This window comes from Euleptes europaea, chromosome 1, assembly GCF_029931775.1.
Source record: "Euleptes europaea isolate rEulEur1 chromosome 1, rEulEur1.hap1, whole genome shotgun sequence".
NCBI lineage: Eukaryota > Metazoa > Chordata > Lepidosauria > Squamata > Sphaerodactylidae > Euleptes > Euleptes europaea.
In genome coordinates, this window is record NC_079312.1 from 114,013,179 (window position 1) to 114,027,923 (window position 14,745).

The 14,745-nt window shown below is 45.1% G+C and overlaps 1 protein-coding gene across 1 annotated transcript in view; it reads right to left on the bottom strand.

The window, feature by feature from the left end:
- CACNA1A (calcium voltage-gated channel subunit alpha1 A) overlaps positions 1–14,745 on the bottom strand; it is a 259,565-nt gene that overhangs the window by 5,403 nt on the left and 239,417 nt on the right. The window contains exons 45-46 of the mRNA XM_056867234.1: positions 7,960–8,152; positions 5,761–6,008 (exon numbers count right to left, since the gene is read on the bottom strand). Coding sequence (XP_056723212.1) covers positions 5,761–6,008; positions 7,960–8,152 — 441 coding nt within the window. The remainder of the gene's footprint in view (positions 1–5,760; positions 6,009–7,959; positions 8,153–14,745) is intronic.

The window sequence follows — 14,745 nt, forward strand, 5'->3', positions numbered from 1 at the left end:
AAGGAGCATTTGCCATCAAGTCACTGCAGACTCATTCCTAAACATCCCTCAACAAAACTGCAGTGGTGCTCACAAATCATCATGGCACGGGCCAACCATCTTGGGAGTTTAGCCTGATGTTTGTTCAATATCCCACTAGGGCATTAGATTGATTATTAAACGGACACACTCACTTTAAAGAATAGCAAGCCCGGTTTCACTTTTGTGTTTTCTACTACAGTGCAAATGTGTCTGCTGAACCTGGTGGAAGTGTCTCATCGTGACTTAGGCGAGCTTGGTTTTCCATGCTTCTTGCCTATATAATATGTGGACTGGTGAGAGTGATCATACATTGTTGATCTCATCAGTGTATGGTGGAGACAAAAGAATTATGCTGATCAGCAATCCTGTTCCAAACAATGGCGCAACTCAAAGGCACTACAGTCATAGCCATGGAATTACTCCAGATTGACCCCTGTGAAAAAAACAGCCTTGCTAGACTGCATGATTCAGCTTATTTTGTTGTGAGAAAGACTGCGCCTCCCATGGTATTTCCAACAACAGAATTCCCCGCCCACCTCCTCAACACAGTTGCCTTAATATCTCCTGCTGTTCTTCCCTTTGGGAAAAGCAGAGACAAACAGTATGTCATCTCCTGAGCAGCCTTTCTCCAGCCACTGATTCTCTGTAACATGGCTTCCTCTTATGATATCTTGAGGTGGTTGTAAATGTGGTTGAAAGACTTAGGCTTACTGCAGGGGTGGGGAACCTTTTCCCCGCCAAGGGCCATTTGGATATTTATAACATCATTTGCGGGCCATACAAAATAAAAAATTGGCTGACCAAGCCCCAAGCAGGCAGCTGCCCTAGATGACCCCCCCCATGCGGGCAAGCAGGCAGGCATCCAACCAGTGGCATCTTGGGTGGTCCTAGCAGCTCCGTAGCTAACGACTCTTCTGAAAGGGGGGGGAAAGGTTCCTTTTCTTGGCAAAACAAACTCACATCTGCCTTGAATAGAGGCTATTCCTGTCTGTAGGAGGGAGCCAGTCTTAGGTCCTTCTGAGCTAGAGATCTGCCAGGACCCATGAAGGGCCAGACAAAATGACTTCGCGGGCCTTCAACGGCCCCCGGGACTGACGTTCCCCACCCCTGGCTTACTGGTTCCTCTCTGCATATAAAACAGCAGAACAAGTAGTTGAACGCCAACAGCAGGCAAACTGCTATGAGCTGCCTGCTACAAATGTCTGATAAAAAGGATGGGTAAATGGATTCTCTTTGGAGTAAACGACTGCTGAAGTGGGGTAAAGGAGGGAATCACTTGAAGCAAAATGTACTAGATAGTTTCTCTGCACCATTTACTGGAAATCAAACCTTTTTATGTAGTCACAATATGGTACAAAAGTAGGGGGAAACATCCACATCCATACCTTTCTAAATCTCAAAGCATTCAGTAGTTCGTACAGAAATATCTATACCACAGATTGGTTTGTCAGTTTTTCTCCACAGAGAATCCTGGGAAATGTAGTTTTGTGAGGGGTACAAGCGATAGCTAACAATTCTTAGCGCTCTCACCAAACTAATTTCCAGTATTCTTGGGAGCTGAAGAGAGCCATGGCAATTAAACAGATGTGAGTTTATAGCGTATATCTGCCCTTTGACCTCCTGTGAGGAATTGTGCTACTATGTGTGCTGTCCTCCTCAGCCCAGCTGACGCACTCGCAAAACAGATGGAGCCCCATTACAAATAGCCCTTACATTTGACCACTCAAAATACGTGCAACATGCATTAAAGCAATTGCAAGATATTTCCACAAGTAATGTTTCAGCAACAATAGTACAATATCCGGCCCACGCATATCTTTTTGAGGTATAAGAGATTTGTGCTCTTCGCTACTTTAAAAATAATTACAGTGGGTGTTCAATAGGAAAGTATGCAAACTAAAACTAAAAAAAGTCAAAAGGTTCAAAAATGGCATGACATGCTTGAGCAATATTAGGAAACCATCTCCGTATATGTGCATTGCATTTTCTGACAATGACTGGCTGAAGTCCAGCCTCTGAGCAACGGGGGAGGAGGGAACTGAGAAAGATTAAAAAGGCCACAGTAAGTTATTCAGCACAGGGTAGGAGCTGTGTTGTTGTTCCTTATCTATGTCACAGACTATAGCCAATAGATATTTGCAGAACTGCATTCTGCACTGCAGTCAGCAGTGCTGAATGTGTTGTCTTGAGAAATACCTCCTTTCCCCAGCTACAAACGCATAGTTGTGCTCAGAAAATGCAATCTCTCACATAAGTAGCTACCTCGAAGAATGGCAAGCCACCTGTGAGTTACAAGTAAAAAGGCGTGTCCGGCTAGTGTAGAAAATGGAGCGAGAAGCCCATGAAATCACAAGTTTAAAAGGGAGTTTTGTAAACCTAGTTTAGCCACCTGCTGCTGCAGTTTGCCCACCTATTACTGGGTAAGTATTCTTAGGCTGTATAAATCAGAGGAAGAGCCACCACAGCTCTTCTAGACAACCTATTTCACTACTATTTCCAGCGTGGTGTAGTGGTTAAGAGCGGTGGTTTAGAGTGGTGGACTCTTAAGGAGAACCGGGTTTGTTTCTCCCCTCCTCCACATGAGCGGTGGACGCTAATCTAATGAACTGGATTTGTTTCCCCACTCCTCCACATGAAGCCAGCTGGGTGACCTTGGGCAAGTTATAGCTCTCTCAGAGCTCTCAGCCCCACCTACCTTACAGGGTGTCTGTTGTGGGGAGGGGAAGGGAAGGTGATAGTAAGCCGGTTTGATTCTCCCTTAAGTGGTAGAGAAAGTCGGCATATAAAAACCAACTCTTCTTCGGTTCTTGTAGTTTATCCGGGCTGTGTAACCGTGGTCTGGGTATTTTCTTTCCTGACGTTTCGCCAGCAGCTGTGGCAGGCATCTTCAGAGGAGTACTCCTCTGAAGATGCCTGCCACAGCTGCTGGCAAAACGTCAGGAAAGAAAATACCCAGACCACGGTTACACAGCCCGGATAACCTACAAGAACCAATGAACTCTGACCGTAAAAGGCTTCGACAATATTTTCAACTCTTCTTCTTCTGCTCATCAGTTCCTGTTCTAGAAAGATTATCCAGATATCCTTTTAAAGCTCTCCTTTGCTGCTCTTGAATTCACTGCATTTTGCCCATCCCTTGAGGCCACAACCCAGGCTCTCAAAACTCGTAGCACGTTCTATCTTGACCCCCCCCCTTCACCAAACTAAACAGGGTTACTTAATTTTAAACATATTCACACTAGCTTATTTCCTGGGTTAAGTCCCAGGAAAAACAGGTCCAATTTGCACTAATTTGGGGACACTAATTTGAGCTCCACTTGCTGGCTACGGTTGTGGGAAAGTCAGTTCCTCACAAAAGATGCTTCCACCCAGGGTTTATTTCAGGGTTGCCAGGTCCCTCTTCACCACCGGCAGGAGGTTTTTTTGGGCAGAGCCTGAGGAGGGCGGGGTTTGGGGAGGGGAGGGACTTCAATGCCACAGAGTCCAATTGCCAAAGCGGCCTTTTTCTCCAGGTGAACCGATCTCTATCAGCTGGAGATCAGTTGTAATAGCGGGAGATCTCCAGCTAGTAGGTTGGCAACCCTGCCAGCAGGGCATGCTTCCTCCTGTTATGAGCTTCGATGGTGTAGCTTAATAATTTTAGCTGTACTGCCAGTAGCGATGTGGGACATTTATAACTGTTTCTTTTGCTTCCTTGGTCTGCTAGGTGATACAACATTAGCAGAAGGCCTGAGGCAAGCTTTCCTCTCTTTAATGACTAAGCAGGGAGCCACTCCTATAGTGCACGGATGGGCAACGCTGTCTACCCTGGAAAGACGCTGCCACATAGCTTGAATGTAAAGGCATCACTTGCATCTCTAGCCGTAATTGCTTCCATATATTCCGGGCATGTTTGTAGGGTTGTCAGCTCTGGGTTAGGAAATACCTGGAGTTTTTGGGGGTGGAGCCTGAGGAGGGCGGGGTTTGTGGGGGGGAGGGACTTCTGTGGGGTATAATGCCCTAGAGTCCACCTTCCAAAGTGGACATTTTCTCCAGGTGAACTGATCTCTGTCACCTGGAGATTGGTTGTAATAGCAGGAGATCTCCTGCCACCTCCTGGAGGTTGGTAACCCTACATGTTTGTAATGGCTTAACAAATGTTGGTTGTTGAACAGAAGGGACAGGGCCGGTAAAAAAGAGGCAAAAAGTGTAGAAATGAGGTGGGTGGGGAGAGGACAAACTATGTCAAAATCTCAATGTACATTAACAATAAGGCAACCCAAAAGAGAATTAAGGGAGCAAACTGCTAATGAAACAACAACTAATAAGACACATTATTAATTTGTTTTTATATCTTGTTTTAATACTGATAATTTTATGGCTGTTTTTAATGATTTTATAGGGTTTGTGAACCACATTGAGCAGGTTTCTAGAGAGCTGTCATATCAGTGTTGTAAACAAATCAACACATTCCCCTGCTGGTTGCTTTAGGTCCTGATACAGAAAATGCCCTAAATAATTTGAGACCAGGGTACCTGAAGGACTTCCACCTCCTGTATCAATCGGCTGGCCAACTAAGATCAGCCTCTCCAGCCTAGCTCAGTGTGCCCTTTCCTTCTGACAAGGCCACGAGAAACAGAGCTTTTCTGTAGTGATGCCCCAACTCAGAAATTCACCTAGTGTTACGTCTGCTATCTTTTAGGCACCTTATGAAAGCATTTTTATTTGCTGAGCCTTTCTGTTAGTATCTGTTTGCGTGTTGTTATGGACAAAACTACTTAGGAGAAGCTATTTTATACTGCTATTTTATCCGCTTTTTGCTCCTTTTAAAATGCTGTTTTACATTTATAGCATTAATTTCTTTCAATTTTACTTACCCCATTTTACTCATGTTAACTTTTTTAAAAACCCATTATATTATTTTAGTGATGTTGTTATTTCATTGTTAACTGTTCTGACTAAAATGCATGCAGAAGCAGCTAATAAGAAGTCATGAAAATAAACAAACATATAGAAAGAGACAAGATTGAGTGGTGAGGTAGTCAAATTTGCCAATGACTCCAAACTATTCAGAATGGAGAAATTCCAAGTCGGTGGTGAAGAGCTCAAAGAAGATCTCTCTGAAGAGGGTGAACGGGCGCCTTGTATTTAACGTGACACACTTTGGGACAAAAAAAAATCCTAACTGCATATATATGCTCATGGTAAGCTGCGCCTACCATGGAAAGAGATATCGGAGTCTCAAGTGGAAAACTGACAGAAAACACACCCACATCAGTCAAAGCATGCTCACCCCACATTCTAACTACACCATATTGGTAACGTGAACTGCTCCTTCAGCACACCTTGTATATATATATATACAACTATAGGGTTGCCAGGTCCCTCTTCGACGCCGGCGGGAAATTCTTGGGGCAGAGCCTGAGAAGGCTGGGGTTTGGGGAGGGGAGGGACTTCAATGCCATAGAGTCCAATTGCCAAAACGGCCATTTTCTTCAGGTGAACTGATCTGTATTGGCTGGAGATCAGTGGTAATAGCAGGAGATCTCCAGCTAATACCTGGAGATTGGCAACCCTATGCAACTGCCACCATTTATAGCACCTATAAGTCCTGCTTAGGCCAAAGTGGGTCACAACTCCCTTAACAGAGATCCAGAAACTGATGATTGGGTGCTTGATTCCCTAGGAGCAGAGATCTTCCCAGCTCTTGAAGGACCTGTAGCCCTAGGGGCGCAGCATGGAATGGAAAGCTACACCCACCTGCCTGTGAGGCATATGGTCTCGGCCCTCACTGGGTGAGCGGGACCAGCGTCGATCTCTAGAGCGAGGCCGGCTGTATTCGTGCCTCTCCTGTGAGTACCGCTCCTTGTCAGAAGATGTGTGGTGGTGATGATGGTGGTGGTGGTGGTGATGATGTTTCCGGTCTTTCGGCCTTCCTCGTTCCTGGTCTCTTTCTTTGGGAGGTAGGTCACCCGACTGCGTGGTCATATTGAGGTCCGTACCCAGCTCTGCCAGCAAGAAAGAAGATGGCAGGTCAAGCTGAATGCTTTCGTAACATGTTTGTGCACAGCCACAGAGTCTGATAATGCTTTCCTTCCATCACTGGACCGCAAGCAACAAGAGGGAACATGATAACCCTCAAGGAAATACAGCAGGCAACATTTCACTTGACTTGTGATGTCAACCAGTGTCATATTAACCAGAGTTACACCCTTCTAAGCCTGCTGACTTCAGGGGGCTTAGAAGGATATAACTCTACTAAAGTTGGATCTGCAAAGCACATAACCGCTTAGATGTTTCCTTGCCACCCAGTCTCCTAAAAGGCTTAAGCAAGCACTCCTAAGTCCCTTCACAAATGATCAGGATTAGTTTCCAGCGAGTCCTCAGTGCAAAGTCAACTCAGCTGACAAGATGACCTGGAGGTGCTTCTGGGCAACGTGTGGTCTGTGAGCTACAGGCTGGGGGAAGAAATGGTTTGTAATGAAAGGGAATGAAGGTCCCTGAGGCATACCTCATGTTATTCAACTAACCTCTCAAACGCAGCATAGGTTAGTTACGCAAGATACCTCTGGAAGATACAGCATGAGTACCTCAGACACGTAATGCAACACTCTTCCTTGGCAGATGTCATGCAATTATCTGTATTTCAGTCAGCATTTCCTAGATGAAAAAGCTTCTATTTCCCTTACATTAGTCACTCTGCTGGTCCTGAATCATTAAGGGAACTAGTGACTACTGGAGATCAAATGCTGTAGATTCCATTAGCTGAGTTTCCTCTCGGAAAACTATTAGCCTTGATAAACCAGTCAAGAAAGAAAATCTTGCATATATAATCTGCTAGGATGTGTACATTGCCTCCTAGGTATTATTAAAGGTGTAGGTCCTTTAAATGATGACTGGGTACCATAAGTGAGTTCTGAGCATCCTCCACTTTCGTGATGCTCTCTCCTGTCTCCAGAGAAAAGCTGCCCTCGGCTTCTGGGTTCCGGGGGGCTCCCCTCTGTCCTGGATTGAAGTGTGTGAAGGAGGAATGGGTGGGGGGGAGAGACTGGCAGATGCTGCACAGTCTGTTGGGGCTGCTGCTGCACTTGCCAGAGCATCCGCAGGGCCCCGCAACCATCTCTTTCCAGCATCCTGATCACTGGGGCTCCTGTGGAGTTTCACACAAGCAAGCTTTGGGCCAGATGCTCTGCCGCGCCTGAGAAGAGCTCTGCAAGCTTGGCTGGGGTTATCCCTGTGTTGTGGATGTGGGGCAAAGAACTGCTTGGTTGGGGGTCACCTAGCAGGCTTCTTATTGGCCCCTGTGTGAACAGACTGCTGGACTTGATGGACCTTGGTCTGATCCAGCATGGCTTTTCTTATGTTCTTATAATTCTGTGACTGCAGTCCCTATATCACTCACTCTCTGAGTAGAGCCAACAGCCAAGATTGCAGCTACTCTATAGTAGTCGATGAAAGGACTGCAGCCTTACTCTAGGGCAGTGGTTCCCAAACGTTTCGGGCCACCGCCCCCTTGGTTCCACAAACTCAACCCCAGTGCCCTCTACCCTATCCTGTAAAAAGCACTGTTCAAAATAGGGGTTTGCATGACTCACTAAAGAAGATAATAACAGTAAAATTTCAAAACAGTAACAATTGATTGCACATCTATTCAAAATCAAATTAAAACTTTTTATTTGAAATTTACTCAACAAAACTGATGAACTTGATCCAGTGGCACTAGCTCTTCAAAGTGTAGAAAAAAATTCTGATAGTTTCCACTAAATTTGCCAGCATGGTGCCATAGCTTGATCTATTGTAAATTAGTGAACAACACAGTTGAAGGGGGCCACCTCTGGCGCCCCCCTGCTGCCCTCTTGGTGCCCCCCTAGGTAATCCCACCGCCCCCCAGGGGGTGGTTCTGCTCACTTTGGGAACCACTGCTCTAGGGGCTTACTCCCATGTGTCTCGCAGTCTGACCTGTGTCCACATCTGCATATCGGCTGAGCGAGCGCTCGGACGTCCGGTGGCCCCGTTCCCGCCGCCGGTGATGTCGCTGGTTCTCCTCTGGGATTACTCTCTCCAAAGAATAGTCATCCAGGCGCATGCCTTTGGAGCGTGAGTGGCCCAACATGGAGGCAGAACGTTTCATGGGGCTTGCATCTGTGATTGTCTGGAAAAAGGACAGAAACCCAGAACAGTAACATAAGAGGCACCTAATGAGAAGGCAAACCCCAATAGATTTGGGAAGGCGTGGGATATGGGTATGTGATTACGGGGTTGGCTATCTAGGCAACTAATCAACCAGATATAGTTCAAAGAACATATCTCCATCCACCCATCAAAGTATCTATTCAATTTGAAATCCATACTTCTATACCTATAGCTAGGAAATTATACATGTGCGTATGTGAGTTTCTATATATATATATCCATTCACCAAAGGAACTAGGAAGGGTTGTCTAGGAGGTTGGGAAGGACTGTCTAAGGATTACGAACGTCTGTTTCTGCCTGCGTACTATCCAGCCTGCCTTCCTTCCTTTTTCTCAATCCATTCAAAAACAAACATATGGACTTAGCTAACATATAGCACAGTTGACATATCACGTTTGCTCCAAAACAAGACCAAAACAGAGGATAAAATTGTAAATTTTACAAGAACACCTTGAATGGAAAAAAGCTTTCCCACAGTGTTTGCCATTAGATACTACTACTTTGGGTTGAATGCTACTTGACTGTCTTGACAGAGAAATGTGCTGCTACAACCAGAAGTATTCAGCATACTAATGGAGGAATGTGCTGAGCCAGTAATCCTACTGCTGGTCTCTTTCTCTCTCTCTCTTTTCCATTTTCTGTCATGCAGCTCTGCACAGCTCAAACACATGAGATAAATGTTCATTGAGGAATTGTAACGTCTCTGAAACATTTCAGTGGATAGCATTGGATGATGTTACTGAAAGCATAATTATGCCTTCTGGAGTCCCTCAATCCTGTCCAAATTGGTATTCCCCCGTCTCTCCTCCTGCACAATGAACTGTAATTTCTCTATTACTCAGGGATACCTATTCACTGCCAGAGAGGCATATCTCTCCTTCTTACCCCTTGTTCACATATGTTCATGATCACCAAACTGGAATTACGTATACTGTAAAAGGAATTCCCATTGCTTTAAGACCTGATTCATGCACAACATCTGGGCTGGTGATTGGTAGGTCCCTTCTCTACTCAACCTGGTTGGCACTTAACCTAGCATCTTAGCTGGCATATCTGAAACTGCGGAGTGCATTTGCAGAGAAGATTGACAGCACAGACTTTACCCTCCAATAGCAGAATTCAGAAGCACCTAAGAGACCACTTAATATTGCCCTAGATAAAGAGCCTTCTCACTCAAAAGTGCCCAATGTTATCATAAAGGGCTTGAATGGATTAGGGTACCTTTGGATAGTGCTTATACCTGAATATGGTAAACAGGTTGTAGGACACAGCAGAAAGGAACAGATTCTAAAGCCCAAGATAAAAGGGACAAAGGGGGAAATGTGCACTTATCCAAGCCCTGAACAGTTGCCATATCTCTTGAACGTAACAGCACACGGAGGCTACCGAGTTCTGCTGCTTGAACAATGTACAGGAATGTTGGTGTCAGAAAAGAGAGAGGCAAAATGTAGCTTGGTGAGGCTGAAGACTGCTACCCTGACTAGTGGAGTACCACACAGTTTGTCTACCATCATACTAAGGCTGCAATCACTTCAGAGATTAAGGGTACCAACAACAGTGCAAGAGATGTGAAGTGGAGATTTAGCTACCAGCCAGTTCTGGCCAAAAAAGAGACCTGCAGGGAGACCAGCTGCACCAGCAGGAAAGCCTCTTCATGTCAAAAGGCCAGAACAGATCAGATGATTCCCCTGTTCCCATTTGGGTCAGATTTGCTCACTGGTCTGAACAGCTTTGTTCTCACAAAAGCCTATGGGCCTTGCTCTCCCTTTGTGATTAGGTTGCCTTAGTATCTTTGTATCACATTTAATACAATGTAAACACGGGAGAAAAGAGCCATGGTGCTATCTGTCTACAGAGAAATCCATGGAGAGAAATTATGTTTATCTGGGCATCTGAATGAAATCTTCCATCTTGAATAAAACTTGAATGCTGGCGCTCAGGACAGAATGTGTAGTTCCAGGATTCTTTTCCAGGACACATCTTTATTATTGTTATTACGAAATAAAGCTGCCTGGATTGAGATTTAAATGGAGAGAGTTACTCGAGAGGGAAAGGAGATGGGAAGCAGATGGTGGTCTGCGGGTCCCTTTTTTGGCCAGAACCGGCTGGTAGCTAAATCTCCATCCCACATCTCTTGCACTGTTGTTGGCACCCTCAATCTCTGACGTGATTGCAGCCTTAGTATGATGGTAGACAGACTGTGTGGTACTCCACTAGTCAGGGCAGCAGTCTTCAGCCTCACCAAGCTACATTTTGCCTCTCTCTTTTCTGACACCAGCGTTCCTGTCCATTGTTCAAACAGAACTCGGTAGCCTCTGTGTGCTGTTACGTTCAAGAGATATGGCAGCTGGTGGCACACAGGTTAAATCCCTACCTCACATCTCCTGCATCTGGGGCAAGAAGGCTTTTTAATCTTTTTCCCTGTTGAAAATCACCGCCACCAAGCTGCTCTTACCTCTGCAGGGGAAAACTGATACCCACAAGTTTCCCACAGAGGTAAAACCAGGGGGTTTCCCCCAGGGGAAAAAATAGGTTGGGGAGATTATTAGGGGGAAAGTACCCAAGGAAAGTTTCCCACTTAGTGCGAGTATATCTCTCTTTCAGTCCCTGTGCCATGGGATCAGGGCCAGTTCTCTGGCCAAGCAACCCAAGGAACTGCTTGGGGTGGCATAACAAGGGAAATGCCAATGCACTGGCAGGGGTCTGAGCTTGCTCCCAGCCATCATTAGAAGTGAGTGACGTCCCTTCCTATGTCTGCCCTGCTACTGGTGAGGTCCAAGCCACCACCAGCAGAGGTGTTAATCTGTGAGGGGATCGTGTACCATGCTTGGGAGAACAAACTATCTTGCACCTGGGGAGGGGCCGTGGCTAGTGGTAGAGCATTTGCTTGGCATGCAGAAGGTCCCAGGTTCAATCCCCAGCATCTCCAATTGGGATTAGGTAAGTAGGTGATGGGAAAGACCTCTGCCTGAGTAGACAATGCTGACTTTGATGGACCAAGGGTCTGATTCAGTATAAGGCAGCTTCATGGGTTCATGTGAAGCTCTGCACAGGACGGAGCGACAATAATGTGTAAACAAAGAATTTGCTCTGGGATGTTGCTTACTACCCTGCTAGGAGGCTTGTAGAGTGTGCCCTTTGTCACTTCTCAGATACAGAACTTGAAGCAAAACCTGAGATACAGTAGGACACGACAGCTTCATAACACATCAAGATTGGAGCCAGGAATAAATTCTTCAGTTCCTGTTTTCTGTAATCAGTGCCCTGAACCCTCTCCTGAAAGGGTTAAGTCTGGATATCAGGGCTTGATTTGAGATTCATGTTGTTCCTTCCTTCCCAGTTTTCAGAAGCCATTCTCATTATCTACAGTAGCCAATGCCAGTAACAAGATCATTTTAAAGTATTATCACAAAATCAGCCCTGGATTGGCTCAGGCCGGTGAGGTTGTGCTGCATACAGGGCCGGTGCCACCATTAAGGCGACCTAGGCCTCAGAGAGGCGCAGAACTGGCCTGAGGGGCACCGTTTTAAACATATTAGTTTCTTGGAAAAAATGCAACTGACAATTTTTATTTTTTATTTTAAGATAAGTACCACAAAAGTGCTATGGAAAATAATTAATTATAACGTCTTATAAAAAGTTTTGTAGGAATGCATCAGGCTTTTATTTTTTTCCCCTACAATACATCTTTTTTTTGAAAATTGGTTAGCAATGGGGGCGGCACAAGTAGTTAGCCTTGCCTAGGGCGCAAAAAAGACTGGCACCGGACCTGGCTGCATACAAGCAATACGCACTGGGCAGTAATTTCCTCAAAAGCCGGCCATGGAAAAAAAAATCTGTACTCTGCAAAATACCCCACTCCCAATCCTCACTTTTCTATTTTTGCATGTCACAAAATCAAAAACTGCCAGGTTGGGCTGATATCATGATATATGAAAGTACTTTCACATGTTCTCAGAACTTAAAGAGGCTAACCTTGGCAACTCACATTTACTCAGCCTAAGACAGCTCAGTTTAAAGTAGCGAGTAAGAAGTATTAATAAAAAATGCTCCCCAATAGCCAGAGCTACATAATCTGACAGATAGGTTTGAGTCCAGTAGCATCTTAGAGTCTAACAAGATTTTTGAGGTAAAAGTGTTAGAGAGTCAAAGTTCCCTTTACTCTCAAAAGCTTATACCCCAAAAACCTTGTTGGTCTCTCAGGTGGCACTGGGCTTGAATCTACCTGTTCTACTGCTGATCAACATGGCTATTCTATGAAAAGACAGGCAGTTCATTCCAGAGCTTTGTGGCAGCTGGGGACGGCGTAGCCACAGCACCTCCAAAGAGCTTCCCCGGCTGCCGAAAGGCTAAAAATTAAAAAATTAAAAAATGGGGTATTTGTTCCCCATAGATAACAGCGAGGCTGCACCAGGAAAAGCCTGGTGCAGCAATGCTGTTTCGGAGGGGGGCGTTCCTGGACTGGAAGGGGTTAGGAGGCAGCCTACCAGCAGCCCTGCCTCCCGGAATGCCCCGGTAATGCCTCCCAGGATGCCGGCACGAGCACTTGTGTGTGCCGGCGTCCATGTGCTGTGCTGCTGTGCCAGTCCTGCGGCGCCGCCACAGTCCTGCGGCGCCGCCACAAGTGGCACTATGCCGGCGTCTGTGTCACTTTGCATGGCGCAAGTGGCAGGAACACCAGCGTAGGGGGCTGGTCGCCCCCTAAGCCTGTTTGGCCCCAAGGCTCAGGAATGAGCTGTAAATGTTTTCATTATCACAGTGCTAAAAATCCATCAAATACACAATAAACCTGCTATTAATACAAATGTGAATACCACTGAATTCTATTTGGACTTACAAATCACAAAAATGTATGTTTAGATAAAATAAAAGGTACATGTTGGGCTTTTCTGCATTCTTATTTTCCTCGCTTGTGTGTTCCTGTTGCTTTGGGGGTTTTTTCCTGCTCTGCACGTGTTTTGCTCTAGTGGTCAATTTAATGTTAAATAGCTTTGTGAATACCCTGACCTGGATAGCCCCAGGCTAGCCTGATCTTGTCAGATCTCAGAAGCTAAGCAGAGTTGGCCCTGGTTAGTATTTGGATGGGAGACTTCCAAGGAATACCAGGGGCGTGATGTGGAGGCAGCCAACGGGAAACCACCTCTGAACGTCTCTTGCCTTGAAAACCCTATGGGGTCGCCGTAAGTCAGCTTTGATTTGACAGCACAGCACACCAAAAAATGTCTGACAGGGAGATATGCCTGGCAGGGAGATATGACATAAAACGATGTAATATCAAATTGACCACTAGAGGAAGCAAAAAACGTCGGAGCAGAAACAAACACCCCAAAGCAACAGGAACACACAAGCAAGGAAAATTAGAATGCAGAAAAGCCCATTGTCAAGTTAATATGGATTAAAATACCAGTCTATAACTATATATCGTATTTTGCTATTCTTCTTTCAGCATATTTGTGATTTATAAATCTAAAATTGACCGAATGGTATGTACAGATAGTCATATGTAACAATGTACGTAGGAGAAATTCTAGTTTATTTTATAATTTTTAAAAAATAATTGTGATGTTGAGTGAATGTGATTGAAACACTAAATACACTTGAGTTTGGGTGTCTAGTTAAAGTCTCAGGACAAAAGCCCTTGAGACCTGAAGAAGAAGAAGAAGAGTTGGTTTTTATATGGCAACTTTCTCTACCACTTAAGGCAGAATCAAATTTGTTATTCATGTTCTTGCACACAATGTTGTTAGTGGTGTTACCATCCAAAGAGTACACTTAAGAGGTGTTTTATCATCTGTGCCATGGATGTTCCCTTGGCTTAATCATAATATCCTTTTGGAGAAATCTTGAATACCACTCATAAACTCAAGTATCTACAAACAACATACCCTCTAAAACACTATCTGAATGGTGGTGGTGACCTCATGCAGAATATTCTATAAATGCATTGAAGATTCCATATGTCTCTAAATACATCTTTAACAGAATAATAATAATAATAAGAGTTGGTTTTTATATGCAAACTTTCTCTACCACTTAAGGGAGAAGCAAACCGGCTTACAATCACCTTCCCCTTCCCACAACAGACACCCTGTGAGGTAGGTGGGACTGAGAGAGTGTGACTAGCCCAAGGTCACCCAGCTGGCTTCATGTGGAGGAGTGGGGAAACCAACCCGGTTCACCAGATTAGCATCTGCTGCTCATGTGGAGGAGTGGGGAATCAAACCCGGTTCTCCAGATTAAAGTCCACCGCTCCAAACCACCGCTCTTAACCACTACACCGCGCTGGCTCCACACACACACATCATCTGCCACATTCCAGGCAGAACAGAAATGGCTATGACATTCCTTCATATGACATGCTAAATTCCCTTCAGGAATGCTTCATTACAGTCAGCACTGTTCCCTAAAGAAGACATTGCCAGAACTGGCTGCATGTAGTATCAAGATGTATCTAGAAAGGATTGTGAGACAAACCAAAAAGCAAAGGGTGTTCACAAACAGAAGAGAAACATGTGCAGAAATGGCTGTGCAACATCCAACAGCTGTCATGAT